Genomic DNA, 21,825 nt, shown 5'->3' with positions numbered 1-21,825 from the left:
TTAATACACAAAATAAGTTCCAGAAGCACTTGAATACAGCCACTTATTTCAAGGTAACTTGAAATTAAAAAATATAACTAATTTTGAGCAATCCCCTTTAAGTTACATGTCTCTCTTCACGACACAGCCTAACGCTGATGGGCACCCCTCTTCTAGATCTCTTTTCTATATCAAACTGCCAAAATAGCTATTAGCTTTTGTGGTCTAAGGGCCTGATTCATTAAGGAATGTTAAGCAAAAAATTGAGTAAGTTTTCTTACTCAAGTTTTCTGGACACAACTATGTTGCAATGTAAGTGGTGCAAAAGATTTTATGATTTTGCACATAAGGCAAATACTGGCTTTTTTTTTTTTTTTTTTTTTTTGGGGGTTTTTTTTTTCCATGTAGCGCACAAATACTTGATAGCTTGTTTGTACACTGAAATTTAAAGTTGATCTAGGACATGCCCTACCCCAACTATAAATCTGCCATCACATTTTAAATATGCCTCCCCCTCCAATGCAAGATGGCTTTCCCTTACTTGTTTACTTTTGCTTAACTTTCTATAATGAATCAGGTCCTAAATCCCTGAAATGCTTGGATGTGCAGTATGCATTCACCTCATGATGCCTTGTACTAATTTCAGAGTACAGCAATACATGTTAAGAGCTTTTGAGAATGAAAGCTACACAACCCTAACTTGTTAGTCTGCTTTGAACTTAGAATCTGTCAGCTTAAAATATATAATTTTTAAGTTATTATATCTTTCATACAATTGAGTGCCACTAGACCACAGGGTATAGTCTCCTAAGGACTTTGGTACTTTAAAAATATTGACTATATTTTGTGCTCCTCCCTTTTCTATATCTCTCTCCCTCCCCCCCCACCCATCCTGCAAAAAAACACTCTATTTTTCACCAACATGCAGCCTCAGCAGTTTTGTTTTTGTAACTCGGGTAGCAAACGAGAGTCCTGTGCTGCTACTGTGCCATTGGGCGTATGCTGCAGTGCCAGACCGCATTCCGAGAAGTGGCATGGTAAGTGGTTCTGCTCACTTCCTTTACCAGTGAGGGCAGATGTTACTCTAACCGCTGTCGGTGGGGTTACCCTCTGCCTTCTTGTGAATCAGGGTCAGGTGAGGGCAGCCTATGCAAAGGCAGTACCATGCTAGGCACAGGTTGACCAAAAAGGGGGCAGTCCTTACTAGGGTGGGGGTCAATTGTATGCTTGGCCACGTTGAGGGTACCTACCTCTAGGCAGCAAAGCGTCTCCTCCCTGGCGGGGCTCACTACACTGACTGAAGTGGAGTCAAAACAGACAACTTTCCAGCAGCTCCTTCTCCTTTTTATGTTCTGAGTGTTCCGAGCTGCAGTGGGAGTGCATAGTGGGTTAGTGTGTTTTTCTTAACACTTTCACTGCTAGGTCTCTGTCTGCTATTTGTAGTGTTCACTTTTCCAGATCCATTTATTTTTTTATATATATTTTTTTTTTTTATCTGTCATGTCTGATAAAGGATCTAAAATCAGAGGTGGCTCTCATTAGTGACTTTTTGAACATGATTAAATGGAATTCAAAGTTGCCCAATGGACAGTCTGGCACACACGCCTTATGCGCAGCCTGCAAGATTGACAACCAACTGTAAAACACACCTATGGGATTCAGTCTATTTCTGTGCTTGTGCAGCTTGTTGCATGATCACTGGTTGTAGGCAACCACCTTTCCACCTTATTAGGTTAATGAATGACCCCATGCATTTGAGTGTGTTTAGCCAGGGATCATCAGGTTCTTTAGCGTGACGCCCCTGGATGGACAGGTTTAGGCACAATACCTTGCAAAGTTGGTGCAAGGTCTTGTTAAAGTTTCCTTCTCTTTAGTAAGAATTTTGGAGAACTCGCCAGCTAGGCCTTGGAAATGTCAGAGTTCTGTTTTGGCCCAGTCCTGGGGAGAGTCTGGTTGCTCCTATGATGAGGAGGGTGAGATGGCGAAGGAATCGGATGTTTAGAATTATTTGTGTTTTGATCAGGACACTGCAAGACTGCATTGGGTGGATGATGTGGTGCAGACAGTGCACTTGCAGGACAGCGAGGATCCTGCAGAGCCTGACAATACGTGGATTATTTGAAGAAGTTGCTTTTCCTCCCCTCTTTGCAATTAAATGTTTTTCTTTAAGGCATGAACTAAACTGGGATGAAAGTGTCCGGTTATATGCAGGTTTCATGAACTTTATACCTTACCAAAATGGGATAGGATTAAATTGGAAAATCCACATAAGGTGGACCCTCCTGTAGTGTGATTGTCAAGGGCCATTACTATTCCGATCCCGAGTGCTACAGCTTTTAATGATGGTACTGTTATGAAGTTCCAGGCCATTATTAAATCCATGTAGCTGCTGTTGCTTCTCTGAGACCCCTATCCGCTTCAGGCTTAGGTCACCCTGGCTGTAGAAAAGTGATCAGAACAACTCTTAGAAGGTTTGCAGTCAGGTATTGCTTTGTCTGAATTAATGTCCTTGGTTGGCCACATCCGAGGGACGTCTGAATATCTGGGGGACATAGCTCTGCATGCTGCAGATTTTTAGCTTTAATTGTCTCTGCTCACAGAACCCTCTGGCTTGAGGCCTGTGAGGCAGGAGCAGAGTCATTACCTTTTTCCGGTGATGTCTTATTAGGTCTGGAAATGCTGCTAAAGGAAAGGAGCAGGTGTCAAAATGACCTTCACTGCTATTTGTGGAGGTCAACATGGAGGAAAACAAGCTTGGTTCACTCAGAAACTGACGAACAAGCCCTCAGATGAACAGAATAATGGCAATCTGCCGACCTGGTGCCAGCTGTAGTGGGATCCCATGTGCCACTCTTCTGGGATAAGTGGTCGATTCCACTTCAGATTCATGGATGACTGTCATTATGGATCTGGGATATATCATCTGGTTGTTTTTCCATTACCTTTCATTTTGAGGACTGGGTAAAGTGCCAGGCCCTGCTGGAATTTACTCGCCAAGGGTGTGTTAATCTCTGTGCCACTAGAACATATTGTGACAGGTTTCTATTCAAACTTGGTTTTGGTCCAAAAGAATATTATTCATTTTTTCTCCACTGTGAAACTGAGTACCCTGCTGTTTTTTTTTTTTTTGCCGTAGTAGTATACACCTTTTTTTTTAAACCCCCCCCCCCCCCCCAAAAAAAAATGGGATCCCCAATGTTGATTGAACCTAGCGTTTTTAATTATGTTCGAAAAACATGCGTTTTTACCGTAATGCAAAACATGAGGCAGATAAAGTAATTTGGTTCGAATTTTTGGACTCTGGAGGAAGAGTTACCTCAGGGATCCAAATTTTGTGGTGATTCCTTAATAAACACCCGTGATACTTTAAATAAACTGGATAAAGAGGCCGCAATTAGTAAATTATTTTAATAAATTGAAAAATCAATATTTAATCAACTAATTGTCAGACAGATGAGATATTTGGCAGAAATAGTTGCTTTTACATCCTCTCTACTATATTTTTTTTCCGAACAAATCTGAGATGGGTGGTGAACACCCCTGGTTGAACTGACATGGAATGACCCTGAAGTGATTATGCTTCAGGACCAGGGACACAGATGCCAATGTCAAAGCTATTACAGTCCCATGGGGTTTTCTGTTTTCTTCTGTGGCGATGTTTCTGTGTGGTCTCAAAAAGGTAAAAAAGAGAAGTGGTTTCTGTGCGGTTGATGGCACTAGACTGACCAAGAAGGTCATGGTACATAGACATTCTCAGAATGTTGTTGGGTCTATCCTGATACCTTCCTCTAATATGAGATTTGCCTTACCATCAGGGATTACCGTGTGGCAGTTGATGCCATGATTCTTAAGAAAACTGTTTTATTCCAACAGAGTGGTTGGGACTATGCACACAGTTAGCCTGTTTGACAAGAAATGGTGGTGTAGTTTCCTGGATTGAGAAGAGGAAATTTTGCACTACTACTTTGCAGTTAGCCCGAATGCTCTTGTTTTTGCAGGATGGTTTGGTTTAAGGAAAAATCTTTTAAAACCTTTAAAGGTTCACCTCTCTGCACTTTGTTTTCTTCCAAAAGATGCTTGAACTGTTGTTGTAAGTGCAGACTTTTTTGCAGGGCTTGATGCAATTGTGCCCACCATACAGTGCTTCATCTGTCCTTTGGGACTTGAATTTAGTGTTGACGACATTACAACAACCTTCTTTTGAACTCATTGAGTGGATTTGAAGTTTCTACCATGGAAAAGAGCCGCCAATTCTGGCACTTTCAGTGAAAACAGCAGTGGAAAAATTCCTCTGTCCTACAAGTCTCTCTCTCTGATTTTCATGAGACTGGAGCCATTCTGTAAATTAAACCATCTTTTCAACCTAAGATGGTTTCTAAGTTTCACTAAAATCGGGATTATGATTCCGGCCCTTGGACAAAATAAGTCAACAGAGGAAAACTGATATTTTCACTCATTGGAGGTTAAGGCATTGAAGATGTATATCTCAAGGACTATGTAGTTTAGGTATTTAGGAAAATTGACCTTTTCGTCCTCTATGATGCCTACAATAGAGGTTGACCTACAATGTGAAGTCGCATTCTAAAAGATCAGTGAGTGCCTTGTGGTTGGTCCGGCCCGGAGCCTGGGCTGAGCAGCTGTGTCTGATAGCTACATGGTCCTCTGAATGCTTTTGCAGAATTTTACAGTTTTGACCGGATGGCACTGCAGGTAGAGCTAGAAGGAAGTTAAAATGCATGTGTGTATTACATTACTCTGTGGGTAATATTCAAACTGACTCTATTAAAATCTGACATTATTAAACTGATAACGTAACTCTTTTTTTTTTTTTCCTTTTTTTTATTCCAATCATCCTACGCTGTAATTTCATACCAGTAGCACCTAAACCCTTTGGAATTAATTTCTCCTCTAACAGTATCTCCATGTCCTTATTGCACAGTGGCCTAGTGGTTGGCACTTCTGCTTCACAGCACTGGGGTCATTAGTTCGATTCCCAACCATGGCTTTAACTGTGAGGAGTTTGTATGTTCTCCCAATGGACCATCAGAATAATTTTAAGTATTTTTTGGGGGACAGCCACAGATTTGTTATGCTGGCATTTGTTTCTCCAAGTGCCAGCATGCCCTGGCAGCCATGGGTAAGCTTGTGCTTGTAGTGCTACAAGCACTGGCATGCCCATACTGTTAATGGCAGCCTGGGCTTGCTGGGATCTGTAGTGCATAAACACAAAATGGTGTCTTTATTATTCAAATATATTTAATTACTCCGCTTTTCTTTTTTTTTTTTTTTTTTTTTTGAGAACCCCATTTTTCTAGGTTTGGGCTTGTGTGTGTGTGTGTGTGTGTGTGTGTGTGTGTTTTTATTATTATTATTATTATTATTATTATGTTTGTGCTTGACCCGGCATTGCCCTGTTGAATGTCGACATTACTAATGTTGATAGTCACAATGGAAACATTTTTAACCATGTTGACATAATGAATCTGTCAGCAAACCTGACTGTTGACTTTTGGTATATGTCACAATTTGTTCAATAAAACCTTGTAAAAAGTTGATATGTGAAGGCATAAAAAAAGTGAATTGTAATGTTGTTGCAAACGGAGTTTTCAACGGTGGTAGTTAATTTTTTGGGTACACTTGAAACCTTAAGTGGGAAATGCACTGAATCCCCTTCCTCTGGAATAACAGGTTGACAAAGTCCATGTGGGGAGTAATTCCCTCACCATCCCCCCCTCACATCTGCGCCCCACCAGAGCTCTGTTTGAGGATACAAACATTGTCTGCTGGTATCTAGGTTTCTTTGTGCCCAGGTTATCAGCAATCTGGAACATTAAATGCGGAACACCACCTTCTGCAAAGCGGTCACTGGGTTTTAAAAGACCATGGGGCCGATTCAGTTATATGCAAGATGCTGCAGTGTCCGGATGCGCACCTTGCTGGTTAATGGTGTAGTAAAATCTCTGCTCGTTTTGCCTTGCATGTCTATGGGACACGAGGAAAAATTAGCAGGATTTCTGTAAAACTGATGCAATCTGTCACCATGAACTGATTAAATCGGTCCCCATGATCAATTCATTTGGTACATGTCTCCACTTAAATGAAAAGATAAGTGCACTTCATGCTTTTAGAGGAAGGGAATGACTGTCTTAGTGTAAATGAACAATGCAAAAGAGTTGAGCACAAAGATACATAATCTTTTTAATGAACATGGCAGACTATACAGCCCACTCACTTTTGTTTTCTTCCATATTGCCCTTGCGATATGCAAAGTCTGCATAAAATGGCATACGTGTAATTAAGTACGTTTTTGACTGACAGGCTAAAATAGAAATTATGCAAAAAAAAAAACTTCAGAAAAAAAATAATTTACCGGTCCTCATCACTATACGAATAGCAGAAACACCCCAATAGAATGAAAAGGATAACTAGGGATGAAACCGTACATGCAAAGTTTTTACAATCAGACACTGCTTGCATATCTCGATAGCCAACATGTGTCTGAAAGCTAATGAAATTGTGCATAAAAGAATTGCTAGAACTAGGTATTACCTAGGTATAGCGAAGTACTTTTACTGGTAAGGAAACTAATTACATATCTTCAGTGGATAATTATACAAATTATACCTACTACAAGTTGTTTTAATGTGATATCTGACAAATTCTACAAATGAATTTAGTTGTTATATTACTTGTCGAAACAAAATGTGAAAACCGAAGCAGAATTGGTAGCACTTTAATTAAAGAAAAGAAATGACAAAGTAATGCTGCTTACATCCTATAAATACAATGTTAGAAGACAGTTGTAAATGTATTAATGGTGCAGTGTATACTATAAACATTAAGTTTCATCTACAAAGCAGATGAATAGCATATTGTGTTTTTCTAGCTGCATTTTCAAGAGCTAACCCAGTGGTTCCCAAACTTTTGCAGTTCGCGGCACCCTTAGAGTCTCCAAATTTTTTCAAGGCACCCCTCCAAAATAATTATTGAGCAGTCCTGTTTTAGAAGTAGTTGGGTCAAAGAATTGTAATAAGTATTTAGGTCCGGACAGAAATACTTATTTAGTTGTATGCAAAAATGCCCCCTCTGCATCCAGACGCACTGCCCCCTCTGCATCCAGACGCACTGCCCCCTCTGCATCCAGACGCACTGCCCCCTCTGCATCCAGACGCACTGCCCCCTCTGCATCCAGACGCACTGCCCCCTCTGCATCCAGACGCACTGCCCCCTCTGCATCCAGGCGCACTGCCCCCTCTGCATCCAGGCGCACTGCCCCCTCTGCATCCAGGCACACTGCCCCCTCTGCATCCAGGCACACTGCCCCCTCTGCATCCAGGCACACTGCCCCCTCTGCATCCAGGCACACTGCCCCCTCTGCATCCAGGCACACTGCCCCCTCTGCATCCAGGCACACTGCCCCCTCTGCATCCAGGCACACTGCCCCCTCTGCATCCAGGCACACTGCCCCCTCTGCATCCAGGCACACTGCCCCCTCGCCGTCCCCCCCCTCTGCCCTCCTCCTCCTCTGCCCCGCTGCCGTCGTCCCCCCCCCCCTCTGCCCTCCTCCTCCTCTGCCCCGCTGCCGTCGTCCCCCCCCCCCCCCTCTGCCCTCCTCCTCCTCTGCCCCGGTCCCGTCCCCCCCCCCCCTCTGTGCCCTCCTCCTCCTCTGCCCCGCTGCCGTCCCCCCCCCCACCCCCCTCTGCCCTCCTCCTCCTCTGCCCCGCTGCCGTCGTCCCCCCCCCTCTGCCCTCCTCCTCCTCTGCCCCGCTGCCGTCGTCCCCCCCCCTCTGCCCTCCTCCTCCTCTGCCCCGCTGCCGTCGTCCCCCCCCCCTCTGCCCTCCTCTGCCCCGCTGCCGTCGTCCCCCCCCCCCCTCTGCCCTCCTCCTCCTCTGCCCCGCTGCCGTTGTCCCCCCCCCCCCCCCTCTGCCCTCCTCCTCCTCTGCCCCGCTGCCGTCGTCCCCCCCCCCCTCTGCCCTCCTCTGCCCCGCTGCCGTCGTGTTCCCCCCCCCCCCCTCTGCCCCGCTGTGTCGTCCCCCCCCCTCTGCCCTCCTCCTCCTCTGCCCCGCTGCCGTCGTCCCCCCCCCCCTCTGCCCTCCTCTGCCCCGCTGCCGTCGTCCCCCCCCCCCCTCTGCCCTCCTCCTCCTCTGCCCCGCTGCCGTTGTCCCCCCCCCCCCCCCTCTGCCCTCCTCCTCCTCTGCCCCGCTGCCGTCGTCCCCCCCCCCCCCTCTGCCCTCCTCTGCCCCGCTGCCGTCGTGTTCCCCCCCCCCCCCTCTGCCCCGCTGTGTCGTCCCCCCCCCTCTGCCCTCCTCCTCCTCTGCCCCGCTGTGTCGTCCCCCCCCTCTGCCCTCCTCCTCCTCTGCCCCGCTGTGTCGTCCCCCCCCTCTGCCCTCCTCCTCCTCTGCCCCGCTGTGTCGTCCCCCCCCTCTGCCCTCCTCCTCCTCTGCCCCGCTGTGTCGTCCCCCCCCTCTGCCCTCCTCCTCCTCTGCCCCGCTGTCGCCAACCTCTGCTCTCCTCCTCTGCCCCGCTGTCGCCAACCTCTGCTCTCCTCCTCTGCCCCGCTGTCGCCAACCTCTGCTCTCCTCCTCTGCCCCGCTGTCGCCAACCTCTGCTCTCCTCCTCTGCCCCGCTGTCGCCAACCTCTGCTCTCCTCCTCTGCCCCGCTGTCGCCAACCTCTGTCCCGCTGTCGCCAACCTCTGTCGCCCTCCTCTGTCGCCCTCCTCTGCCACGATCCCTCTCACTCTGCCCCGCGCCAGGCGCCAGCCATAAAAAACAACAAAACACAGAAACTTACCAGCAGCCTCCTCTCTCCTGCAGCTTGTTACTGACGCCGATATTCAGTGACAGCTGCAGAAGAGAGGAGGCTGCTGGGTCCCGGCGCCCGACGGATTGGTAAGTTTCTGTTTTTTTGTTTTTTTTTGTTTTTTTTTTATGTCTGGCCCGCGGCACCCCTGGGAGCCGCGGCACACAATTTGGGAACCGCAGAGCTAACCCAATTGTATCTCTGACACTACAGTCCATCTAAGACAGGGCTGGAGAGATGCCAGATAGAAAATGTTTTAGGCGAGATATCTATCTGTTATTTTCCTGTGGATCTTAAGAGGCTTGCAGTTTGTGGTAGCAAGTGGAAGTTGTCTGCCTACATTTTTGTGTGTGCATCGACTGATCAGAGTGGCGATGGATAGTTTTTAGACTGAGCTAATGTTCATTAGAAAGAAGCCTGTCCTAACACTAATCCAATTACATCAGTGAGGCATGTGGCACACAGTGCCTGTGGTCTTCGTGTCTCTACTATTTAGTGAGTTAATGGTGTTTCAGCCCACAAAATGATTGAGTCCAATTTTTTGTCTATAAACTTATGTTCATTCTCTGCTACTTTGTTCATTCTTGATTGAATTAATGTTTTGTTAATCTCTTGTATGCATTTTCCTAGGTCTGTGCTCACTGCCAGGAGCCTGGAGCCACACTGGGCTGTTACAATAAGGGTTGTACCTGCTGCTATCACTTCCCATGTGCCATGGACTCGGGTAAGGCCAAAAATGCCAGCCACAAGTAGTCAAATATGTTAAACCTGATAAATGGAGGTTAACCATAAACCTTCTTGTGTAGGTGCTGGAATGAGTCTGTGTGTGTTTAATGTTTTATTCAGTCTTGGGAACTTGAAACACAATACATACAATAAGCTTTGCCTAATAATTTTTGCTATAAATATTACTGCTGTCATCTCATGAAGAAAACTTTAAAATGTCATGTCACAACTTTCTATGATGCAGCAAACTTTGACTTGAAAGTTGAAACTAGATATTTTGTAGGAATATATTTGTTGCGGATAAAAATGCTGCTTAATGTAACATATAGCTGCTACAATGATGACTATAACCATCATCTTATATCAAGTTTGGTACAGCCTGCTCAAGGTTTTTTTTTGTTTTTTTTTAACGAATAAAATTTTTATTGGTTTTTTCAAGGTTTTTCAAAAGGGGTACAGAAGGAGAAAAAAAAAAAAAGGGGGAAAGGGTACATAAAGGGGATGGAACACATACACAATATCCTTGAGAGAAAAAATAAATACAGCATCAAAATCAAATGCATCTGACTATACGTTGTGTACATTCGGCTTGATTAATACTTTACACACCATCAAACAAAAGATCATTCACCGGCGTCATTGTCATTAGAGGGCGAGGTAAGCGAACGTGATGGATTTCCCTCCCCATCTGTCACATAATTATGCCAGGCTCTCCACTTAATCAGCGGGGACGATGTTGACGTGGAATATGGGACACCCAGGGTTTCCATTTCGAAATTGAAATTAATTTTGGAGATTACCTTGGCCAGAGTAGGGGGGAGAGGCTGCTTCCAGGCCTGGGCTATAGCTGCTTTGGTTGCTATCAGTATCTGGCCTGTCACGTATCTATCCCAACTGGGAAGAGAGGGGGGATAATATTGCAATAAAGCTAACTCTGGTGTGGGGAGGACCGAGTGACGAAGGACTTGAGCTTATCAATTGAAAGGCCTTATTCCTTATAGGCCTTATTACTGGGCATGACCAAAATATATGAAAAATATTGCCACGCTCAGAACAATTACGCCAACATAGTGGGGATATAGAAGGCCAGATTTTATGAAGTTTGTCTGGGGTAACATACATTCTATTCAATAATTTTACCAACATCTCAGTGTGATTAAGGCACTTGGACATTTTAAAGGAGTTGGCGAAAATATGTTCCCAGTCTTCCTCTGACAAATCTAACTGAAGGTCTGATTCCCATTGGATCTGAGGTTTAGACTTAGGAGCGATATCAAGGCTCAATAAGGTTTTATACCAGAGGGTAATACTGGCTCTACTACTACCTTTAGTTAATGGGGAGTAATACCTGGCTAAAGGAGGGCCTATTGCCGGAGTACTCAACGGTAAGGAAGTTAATAGATGCCTGATTTGAAGGTATTTGTAAAAGTCACCTTTGGGTAACGAATATAGGGCACTGAGGTGTGAGTAAGAGAAGAGCCCACCCGAGTCCAGCAAGTGTCCTAAAGTCCGAATACCCCTACCAATCCAACCAGAAAGATTCAAGTCCGGTATTTGTTTGGCGATCACCCGTAGAGACACACCCGTCGTGGGACGCAACAGCCCCTCGGTACTCCGGCATAATCGGTCCCACAGTCAAAGTATCTCTGATAAGAGCCGGCAAGGTCTCCACAGGAGGTCTCCACTGCACAGGTATCCATAAAAGATCTGTCAAGGGGAACTCTGGAGTACACGCTACCTCCAGATCTACCCAAGGCTTCACTCCCCTTGGGAGATACCAGTCTTGAATCTGGGATAAAATACAAGCCTCATAATATTTTGTCAAATGAGGGAGGGCCAGTCCCCCTTGCTTTTTCCCTCTAGTCATACGCTGCATAGCAATACGGGGGGGTCTGGACTTCCAGACATATGTTTTCAACAGTGAGGTCAATTTGGCTAGCAGCACCGAGGGAAGGCAAAATGGGAGCATGCGAAATAGGTACATTAATTTAGGGAGAAGCATCATTTTGAACGCTGAGATCCTGCCTAACCAGGAGACCTCAAAGCACATCCATGAGCCTATAAGCTTCAATAGTTGTTGATGTAATATAGAGAAATTATGTTCTATAATTAAATCTAAGTGGGGGGTTATTTGAATCCCAAGATAAGTAAGTCCAGTAGTTTTCCAAGAGTAATTAAATGTATCTTTTAAAGCCTGTAATACTTCTACCGGGACATTTATAGGGAGAACTTCTGTCTTTGAAGTATTCAATTTATAATGGGAGGCTTTCCCAAACTGTAACAGCAGGTCCTGGATCGCTGGCAGCGAGGTCTCCGGGTTAGTCACAAATAGGAGCACGTCGTCTGCGAATAGACACACTTTATGAGATGTCCCTTTCACCTCTAAGCCTGAGCATCTTTGGTCCAGTCTTATACGTGCCGCCAATGGTTCTATGGCCATCAGATACATTATGGGGGACAAGGGGCAGCCCTGCCGGGTCCCGTTAGTAATTGAAAATTTTAGGGAAAGAAATCCATCACTATACACTCGCGCTGAAGGGTTCGAATATAGGGATAGTATGGCCTTTAAGATGTTGCCAGCGAATCCGAAGGTGTGAAGAACCTGAATCCTGTAAGACAAGTGTAACCTATCGAACGCCTTTTTAGGATCCAGGGATAACAGTAACATGCTATCATTATTCTTATGGCATTGTTCTATTAAGTGAAGTATACGCCTCAAATTATCAGGCCCCTGTCTACCTGTCACGAAGCCCACCTGATCTGGGTGGATCAGTTTCGGGATGATAGGAGCGAGTCTGTTAGCAATCAGTTTTGCGAATATTTTAACATCTGAATTTAAAAGGGCTATGGGACAATAGTTCTTGCAATCAGTAGGGTCTTTTCCAGGTTTGGGGATGACTACTATATGGGATTCTAACATCTCAGAAGGGAAGGAGCCAGAGTGAGTCCCGGCCTCATATAATTGGAGGAGGATAGGTGACAATACATCTTGAAATGTGGAGAAGAATAAGTTGCTGTATCTGTCAGGCCCAGGCGCCTTATTCTTAGGGAGTTGTTTAATGACCCTATCTATCTCTTCTAGGGACCAAGGGGCATTTAGTTCTTGTCTGAGAGAGGGGGATATGGTTGGCAGGGGGAGATCTCTCGGGAAGGTGGCAATGTCATGATCTGTCGGTTGATGGGTAGAGGAGTCGGTATGTAAATTATATAAGTCTGTATAGAAAGCTGTAAGAGTCTGCAATAGTTTTAGGGTTAGTAATCTTAGCACCCTTGGAAGTCGTAATGGCTCTAATACGATTTCGAGCTTGCAGTCCCCTAAGTTTACGTGCCAGCAATCCGCTCGCTCTGTTACCCGCTACATAGTATTTTTGGCGTAGTTTAGATAGTGCCATTTGGGTACGCTGCATAAGAAGTTTTTGTAATTCTGCTTTGACCTGCGTTCTCTCAAGGTTTAGCGCTTTGGACGGGTGTGTTTTGTTCTGGGTATCTAAAAGTTTAAGTTTCGCCTCTAGTTTCGTCTGTAGAAACAAGTTCGCCTTATGTAGTCTAGAAGCTACTTGAATAATCCTGCCCCGAACTACCGCCTTAAGGGCGCACCAATAAGTAAAGACCGAGGTATCAACTGGGTCTTTAGTTTGTGGGAAGGAGTGAATAGCATCTTTTATCTCTAATTTTCCCTCAAGCGAGAGTAATAGGTGTTCTGGCAGCCGTCATGGCCGTAGCGCAAAGGGCGTACGGTTCGATTTCCATGTCCATGTCACAGGAGCGTGGTCAGACCACGACATGGGGAGAATCTGCGTTTTATGTGTATTTTATAAGGACCATTTATCTGAGAGGATGAGATCAATCCTGGAGTAGGTATTATGAACTGTAGAGAAGTAGGTGTAATCTCTATCTTTAGGGTTAGCTGTTCTACAGACGTCATACAATCCAAATTCGGCCAAAAGCCTACCCGGAGCCATATCCGAGATGGTAGAGGATTGTGACTGTTTAGATCCTGGTTTTAGAGATCTATCTAATTTGGGTTCCACTACTAGATTGAAATCACCCATTATCACCAAACTGCCTTTTTTAACCTTTTCAATCAATGCTAAAGTATTTTTCAGGAAGTGAAGTTGTCTGGAATTAGGGGCGTACAATGACACTAAAGTTATGCATTTCTCGTTCAATTGTCCTATGACTATCAGATATCTACCCGTCTTGTCTTCCACTGTAGTAGAAAGTTTAAAAGAACACTTAGAGCTGAGTAGAATGGCAACCCCACATTTTTTATGAGGCCCATTCGCAGTATAACAAATAGGGAAACGCCGGTCCCTGAAGACAGGTGGGGCTTTGGCAGCAAAGTGTGTCTCTTGAATTGCTATTATGTCAGCTTTCGCTTTATGAAATGATGTTAACGCCAGTCTACGTTTAGCAGGGGAGTTAAGCCCTCTAGCATTTTGAGACAGAAATGTAACCATCACTTAAAAGAAGGGATTAGAAGTATTACAAATAATAACCAATCTATGAGGCACCGGTCAGATATGACCTGGCCTCTTAATTGAGTCAAAGTAATTGTCTTCAGGTGCTGTGTTCCAATGGGCAAGGGGAGGGGAAAAAGAGGGGGGCTATATATCCCCTCTGGGGGCGGGGAAACAGAAATAATCCCAAATATAAGATTAACATTTTCGCCGGAGAGGGGAAATACCGGCAAAATCACAAACTTTGAGTGCGCGGCCTGGGCCAATCGGCACCTCCGCCCGCATGTATAACCCAAACCATAACCTGTCTAAAGATGAATAATCAGATAAAGAGATATGAGCACACATCAGAAACTATCTCAAAGTATGCATATCATAACAAACAAATATGTAGCATTTTTACAATCCCTAAACACAAAGAAATAACATGTATTGCATTATCAAGAGAGAGAATATTTATATCAAACCCCATATATTTATATATATATATATATATATATATGTACATATATACTTAGTAAGAGACAAGAATCGCTTTCCCTATGTATGAAAAAGCCCAAATAGCTATCCCGGTAAAAGGAAATATAAATGGTAATCAAATTTTATATAACCCAACTTTGTATTCAATTAAAGCGCCCTCTTAACAATAATATGGCAAATATACAAAATATAGGTGAGAACCGAGGTGAATCAAGTAGAGCCTTATCTGAAAGGTGGGTCAGCATGGAGTCATCCCTCCGTTATAGCTCAGTCTCTAAATACCGTGAAGGCACTACATCCATGTGGTGGACCGTATCTGTAGAGAGAGGCATTATCTGATCCGTATATACATATATATGGAGGTGTATCCAACAACGAGCAATAGCATAACTTTGCAACTGAGGAACCCGCTCAATATACTGTAGAAGGATCTAGAACCATTTGTCTAAGTCTCCAAAGTCGTTGGATACAGCTTAAGGGCACTCATCCAGGGCCCAGAGATAGTCAGATGGACTTGATAAGTACTTGTTCCAACGGATCTTTCTGTGCTAACTTTAAGGAGAAGAGTCCCCGGAGAGTTTGTATAACTCTGACTGAATATTTTCGTTATCAGAGGAAGAATGTGATCTTGGGTCTCAGTTCAAATAAGAAAAAGCTCAAACCGAACTAGGGAGTTCCTCCCGAGACGGAGATTCTCTACGTCTCGATCCCCCCTGAGTAGACCAATCATTGGAAATGTGGGTTCTAGCTTTGAGGTCAGACTGTAACCGGAAGGTTCCAGGACGTTAGGAGCTTTGTCCCTTCCTCAACTGAGTTTATGATATGTAGCACGTTGTGTCTGTGGATCAATAGCTTCACTGGGAACCCCCATCTGTAGGAGATATCATTACTTCTTAGAGCTCTAGTGACTGATTGGAAAGCTCTTCGCTTCGCCACCGTATGTTGGGAAAAATCTGGGAACACTTGAATATCCTGTAGGAGATCTGTGCCCTCTGCTTCCCTGGCTGCCCGCAGGATACGATCCTTAATATGGAAGAAGTGGACACATAATAAGGTATCTCTGGGAACGGTGTCAGGAACTCTCTTATTTTTAGGGAGCCGGTGTATACGGTCAATGGTTAAGTCTAATATGGAAGCAGAAGGGAGAAGTTTCTGAAACAGATTTGTGGCAAAGGATGGTAAATCTGCATTTGAGATCTGCTCTGGTATTCCCCCGAATTTTGAGGTTGTTGTGACGCGATCTATCCTCCATATCCGCCATCTTATCCCTCATGGTGGCAACCTCTGCCTCCAGTTGTTCATGAGATGTAATTAGCTCATTATGTGAGGAGACCACCTCTTCTGACTTGTTCTCTAGCTGGACCGTCCTGGAGCCCAATGCAGCTACCTCTGCTTAAATGGCTTTCATGGAGGCTCTCAGTTCTGATGATAAGTCGGCTTTTAAAGAAGCTAGTAAGGATTGCATTGACTTAAGCGAAATCGGTGCCTCAGGATCAGTCATACGAATAGGGGACTCAGAAGATGGGATAGAAGTCGAGGCAACATCCAGCTGTTCAGAGTCGTCACCCTGTCCATTCCCCGCTTCCCGGAGGGGGGGACATAGATCGCTGTTTGTTTTGTCTAAAGAAGGGGAGCTGTGCAGTTGCGCTAGGCGGGTTGAGCTTTTTAATCTTTTTGATCCTTCTCGGAGCCATCTGAGTGCGTTGTCAGGGCACTTAGCTTAATGAGAATATCAAACAGGTAGGCAGACTCAACTTGGCAGAATCTCTACAGGGAAGTATCCAGACAGAGCTCTATGTTATTATAGATAAAGAGGTCAGTTAATTACTGGGTGGTCCTTCCATGCTATAATATTGACACAACATGAGGCTTGATCCCATGAGTTAGATGTGCTCAATCTCGCAGAATAGGATACATGCGGGCGGTGGTCAGAGCATCCTGTATTTTACATGTGAATATTAGCTGGAACTGGATTCACTGTTATCCGGCAGCTGTCACCCAGCCAATACATTGCAATAAAACATATGACCACTAGATGGCAGCAGACCCCAACAGATGGGACTGATCGTGGATCTATAAAGAATTTACAGTTTGGACACTGAAAGTGTTGATATAGCTGACTGAAGCAGATGACTTTAGCTGGTCAGGATCTGCAGCAGATATTTAATTAGTTAATAGAGGCTGGGGTGGATAATTTTACCCCCAGCTTGGTGTCAAACTACTTGGGCATTCAGCAAGTTTCTCAACTGTGGGGATTCTTGGAATCAAGCAGTATACAGACTCCTCTCAGGAAGCCCCAAACTAACCTGACGTACAGCTGGCAAATGATCAGTTAATTCTGGCGTCAGATCTCAAGTGAGATCAGATCCCCCGCTGCAGCCATCACACCGGTCCCCGCTATCAATCAGCTTCCAAATTGCTCCCAGGATGCTCCACCACAGACTCCAAACCGGAAATGAAGCCTGTAATGGCGCCCCACGGCTTCCGGTCCAGCGTGTCCCGGATCAAATCCTCAAATCAGGACGTGCAGAGAGACTCCCAAGCGGGGGATCAGTCCCCCCGGTAAGTTCCCCGTTTCAGCGCTCCAAGTATTGCCGCGGAATGAGTGTCCCAGCACTTCCCAGTTTTCAGTGACTTATTGCTGCTCACTCAGGGGGGCGACTAGCGCTACTAGCCGGCTAACAGGTCTGCAGCACTTCCGTCACCCAGCTCAGGCACTTAGGGTGGCCACGGGGGTTTAAATCAGCGGAGAAATTAACTAGTTAGCGGAGCTCCAGGAAAGTACGTCCAGCTCCGACGGCTACCAGACCACGCCCCCGCCTGCTCAAGCTGTAATAAGTTGATGAGAATATCTCTGAGTAGCATCAGGGAATAAGTGAAAGCCTGTCTTTTCCATCAGTTGTTCATAATGTAAGTACCATGAAAACAGCATTTAAATGGAAAGTAAACCCAGATTGTGTCCGTATACAGATATTCTATAACATTTACAAATTAAAGGTACAATTTCTGTTTTCAGTGGAATAACTTAAGTACACCGCTGTCCCAAAAGGTCACATGGGGTCTAGCATTCAAGACTGTTCGGAAGGTCCGAACATCTTCAGGGCTCCTGTCTTTGTTCTGCTTGTTCCCATTAGTGTCTGAAAATAGATCTGAATAGCAGGAGCAGGGAGAGTCTGACTCCTTCTTGCTACTGCAACCTGTCTTTTTTTCAGACAGTCTCACTATTAACAACACGCTGCCAGAAGGTGCATAGAAAGCATCAATGGGTCTCACCAGATAGCCAGAATTCTGGATCCCAGGTAACCTTTTCAGATCTGTTTGTACTTGAAATATTTGCGACTAAGTATGTACTCACAGAATGTAAATATAAACCTTTTACTTGTTACGTTACAAGCATTAACAGTCTAGGATTTTATCCAGATACAAACAAGTTTGTTTTTTTCATACTATTAAATGGATATTACAAATTGTGCATGATAAAACCTAAACCATATATTTACTATTGAGTAAACATTCTGTTACATTTCTGTGTATGTGTGTACATGAAACCATAAGACAAATGTTTCCTTGCTAATTGTATCACAGACAACACAACGTACATTGAATGATAGAGGTGTGTGTATGCGTGTATGTATGTATGTATTTAATTTTTTTATTTATTTAATTTCAAATTTTAGATAATACGGTATACTTAACCTATTTTAAGTTACATTTAGTTTTATAGTTTGTTTTTTAGTTTACTATTTCTCATTTCAATCAGGTCTTGTTATATATTACTATTGATAAAACTTGTCTGTAGTATGATAAAAGGTGTCATACTAAACCGTCACTTACAATCTTCAAATAGTAGAAAATAAAATTACGTTCATTGGTATATCGACATAGGCCTGAATGCCTATTTTGAGTTTTTGCCATGGTAACGACCAGTATTCATAGTCTGTTTCCAGAGCCTTGCTTAATACATGTACTGCAATATAAAACGCTTATACACCCACACATGTTATAATTGCTGGAGAAATGCATAAGACAACTGTAAAAATACACACTTCCACCTTGTTTTAACCTTTTGATCACTGTAATCAATGTCACAAAATATTGTCCGAAGCTGGCTTGTTGTTTTACATATATTGTTGCACAACAGCTATTGTCAACAGCCATCCAGACAGTATCAATCAATTACATTGAAAGGACTCTAGTACCAGGAGGTTGAAGGGTGTTTAGGGACCCAACAGTTCAGTTAGTTGAAAAGGTGGTCTATTTTACTTATTTTTGACACAGCATAATAACAATGGAAATAAACCTACAGTATCGTGTAAAATGGTTATAGCATAACATTCCCAATACAAATCTTAAAATAGTTACTGCAGGATAAATCCTGTACATATATAAATGAATGCTATGGAATCCTTTAGTAAACATAGCATGCACACCTACACAAGTTACCTTCTGATCTGTGGTCTTCATCTCTCATAACCACCTGCCGAAAAGATTGCAACTCTGTGCACACTCTACAGATATCTGCCTACAATGCTGGTCGTGAGTGCGAGCACACTTTCACATTTTGCTGACATTGTTCATCGTGACTTTTAGGAAGTTTATTAATCCAAATCAACAGATGAATTTTGATACAAAAATTTGATCGTGGGTTTGTGCATCTCTCACAATATCTGACCACAAGGTGGTGACTCGTTTGATTTGCAAAATAATTGCATAGCTGTGTACCTAGGTTTATTGTGTTTGTGGACTTCTTATATACAGTTCATGGATACAAACAATATTTCTCTATCCTCCTATTAGGAGAAATTGGTGTATAGAGTAGTGGGGACAAACAATGGGCACCTAAAGAACTTAGATCACTAGTCCTAGCTCCTCTATCTCTACACCCTGCTTCCTGTATAGGAGTCAGTTTAGTTTAAATGCCAGACAAATCGTGCTGTTCATTTTATTTAATTTTCATTTGTTTTTATTTTGAATCAGAAGCTTCTGCCTCCTGTCACATAACGGCCACATCGGCTGCTCACCGATCCGTGGCGCATAGCACGGACTGCTCTGCGCTGCCTGGAGAAGGGGATTGGAGGTGTTGTGGAGGTACCTTCGCTGCCGTCCCTCTGCTGGACACCTCCAGGAAATGGCCACAGTCGCTGCATGCTGTACCTGGCATCCCTGCTCCTGTGCAGCTGCTGCTGCACTGTGCAGACAGAGGGTAGCAGCAGGTAAGTCTCCCAGAACAGTACTGTAAGAGAGGGGATAGAAGGCACAGTGGGCCCCCATGGGTGGTTGTCTCTTGCTAGAGACAGCTTTGGACTGGGTCAGGTAGGGGTTACAATAATGATGTAAGCCCCTGCTAGGCACTGGATTAGTGGAGGAAATTGTCCCACTGGGTGTCTGCAAATCCAGTGCTGAGCCCTGGGGAGGGGGGGCTTGTGCTTCTTCCCTATCCCTGCATTTTTTCCCTATTGGTCTCCTATTCCTTGTGTGCATTCACCAGAATAGGCAGCAATTTTGAAGCTCCAGGTTCTTCCTACTCTGTCCCTTGGTCTGTAACGTAAGGGCTTGTGGGGTTGTTTTTTTGCTCATTGGTTTGTCCCTTAAACTTTTGGGGTTCTTTAGCTATATAGCCGGCTCACTTTCTGTGCTTTGATTGTGTGATGCTTCGCTGCACACTTCGCTGTCTGTTTCACTGCACATTTATTCCACTGCGTTTGTCCCATCTGTATGTAGCATGTTAGATAGGGGGAGGTCCTTGAGGAGTTGAGACTTTGGTGACCTAGGTAGAAAGTAACATGTGCCTTCTGTAACTCTAAGTTGCCGCCCTGACGATCAGGTGTGGACGCTTTATGTGCAGCCTGTCAATCTAGGGATTGCAATCCGTGGGCCCCAGGAGGTTCTGGTTCCGTCTTGGCAGAGCCTGCCTTGGCTCTGTCTCTGATTAATCCTGTGGCTGAGCTTGCCCAATTAGTCCAGTCTCAATCAGTGGGTTGTCCTTCTTCAAATCTCCCTGCCTCAGTAGTGAGTTGGGTGGATTCTGTTCCTAGTTCACTAAGCCAGGGTCCAGCTGGACCTGTGATTTCCGGACTCTGAAGAACTCGCCTGGGTACGTGGTCTTGTCACTTTGGCGCAAGGTTTGTTTTCCATTTCTTCCTCTTCAGGATCTTGCATACCGTTACGCTGTCATTAACGTAGGCATGTGGCCGGCGCCCCTGCAGTGTAATGAATCAGATTCTGACTGTTTTTAACAGGAGAAAGGGAGCATTGGTTGTTGATTCTGTCGTGGAGACTTCTTCTTTTGTGGAGGAAATTCCTCCTGACCTTAAGGATGTAGAGGATATGATGTGGGCTGTGCTTCAGGTACTAAAGATTACTGAGGCGGCAGTCCCCGAGACTGCGGAGCTCTCTGTCTTTACACAGTGGACAAAGGCTTCTTTTCAATTGTAAAATTTGCTTCGTGAGCCTTGGTCTTCACCGGATCGTAAGTTCCAGGTGTCCAGTCGGCTGCAGTCATGTTATCCCTTTCCCCCTGAGGTTCTCACAAAAAATAGGAGTTGCCTCCACGAGTGGACGTTTCAGTTGCAAGGCTGGCTAAGGTCACTACCATCCCTCTTCCCAACGTAGCCACTCTTAAGGATGGCGCAGACCGTAGTCATGCTTCCGAGGGTCTTAAAGGTAGATGGGACCCTTGGAAGGCTTGGTACACTGACAATCTGTCCATGGCAGCGGCATGGGGGTTGGTCGTGGTGTCTGCCACTGCGACCACAGACCTGTTTAAAGCCAGACTTTTTAAACCTAGATGGAAAAAAAAAAGGTTCTTGACTAACAGCGTTAATGGCTTTTGAAGCAATGGTCTTTTGAGCTAAGGGTTGCCTGAGCGCATGCTGCAAACCATCAGGCTCGCAAACCCAGTTCAGCTAAATTATATAGTGTATGGTGTCTTAACTGAGCATCTGTTGGACAACCACCTGGCTGTCCTTTCCCATGTTAACTCTGTTTACAGGTTTAATGTGTTTGCATCAAGGGATGCAAGTTTTGGTGCTTAGCGCCCTTTCTTTTGAGCATTCCCACCCATAATTGCAGCTTTGGAATGTCCCCAGTGTCCCCCAATAGGAGGATAGAAATAATAGGGTTTTTATACTTGTGCAAAATCCATTCCTCTAAGTCCATTGGGGGACACCGGGCGCCCACCCTTGACTATCTGATTTTTCCTTTTGTGTGACGTTTTCTTTTCTTGTTCATGAGACTGTTGTTCTTTCTCTATTTCTGTTTTTTTCTCACTGTAGTGTCTCAATTTCTGTGGGGCTTGGTTAAATAATATATGAGCCGCTGATGCAGTTATGTGACAGGAGGCAGAAAACTCTGATTCAAAATAAAAACAAAGAAAATGA

General features: G+C 44.6%; 1 protein-coding gene across 4 annotated transcripts in view; it reads left to right on the top strand.

Moving 5' to 3' along the window:
• The window catches only part of LOC142099443 (transcription factor 20-like), a 74,824-nt gene that overhangs the window by 15,754 nt on the left and 37,245 nt on the right, over positions 1-21,825 (top strand). For all 4 annotated transcript variants that reach the window (XM_075182894.1, XM_075182893.1, XM_075182892.1 and 1 more), the window contains one exon: positions 9,411-9,504. In XM_075182894.1, the coding sequence (XP_075038995.1) occupies positions 9,411-9,504 (94 nt within the window). The remainder of the gene's footprint in view (positions 1-9,410; positions 9,505-21,825) is intronic.

Source organism: Mixophyes fleayi, chromosome 8 (genome assembly GCF_038048845.1).
Source record: "Mixophyes fleayi isolate aMixFle1 chromosome 8, aMixFle1.hap1, whole genome shotgun sequence".
NCBI lineage: Eukaryota > Metazoa > Chordata > Amphibia > Anura > Limnodynastidae > Mixophyes > Mixophyes fleayi.
The sequence above is the reverse complement of the archived record's forward strand: the minus strand, read 5'-3'. Positions and strand labels throughout refer to the sequence as shown.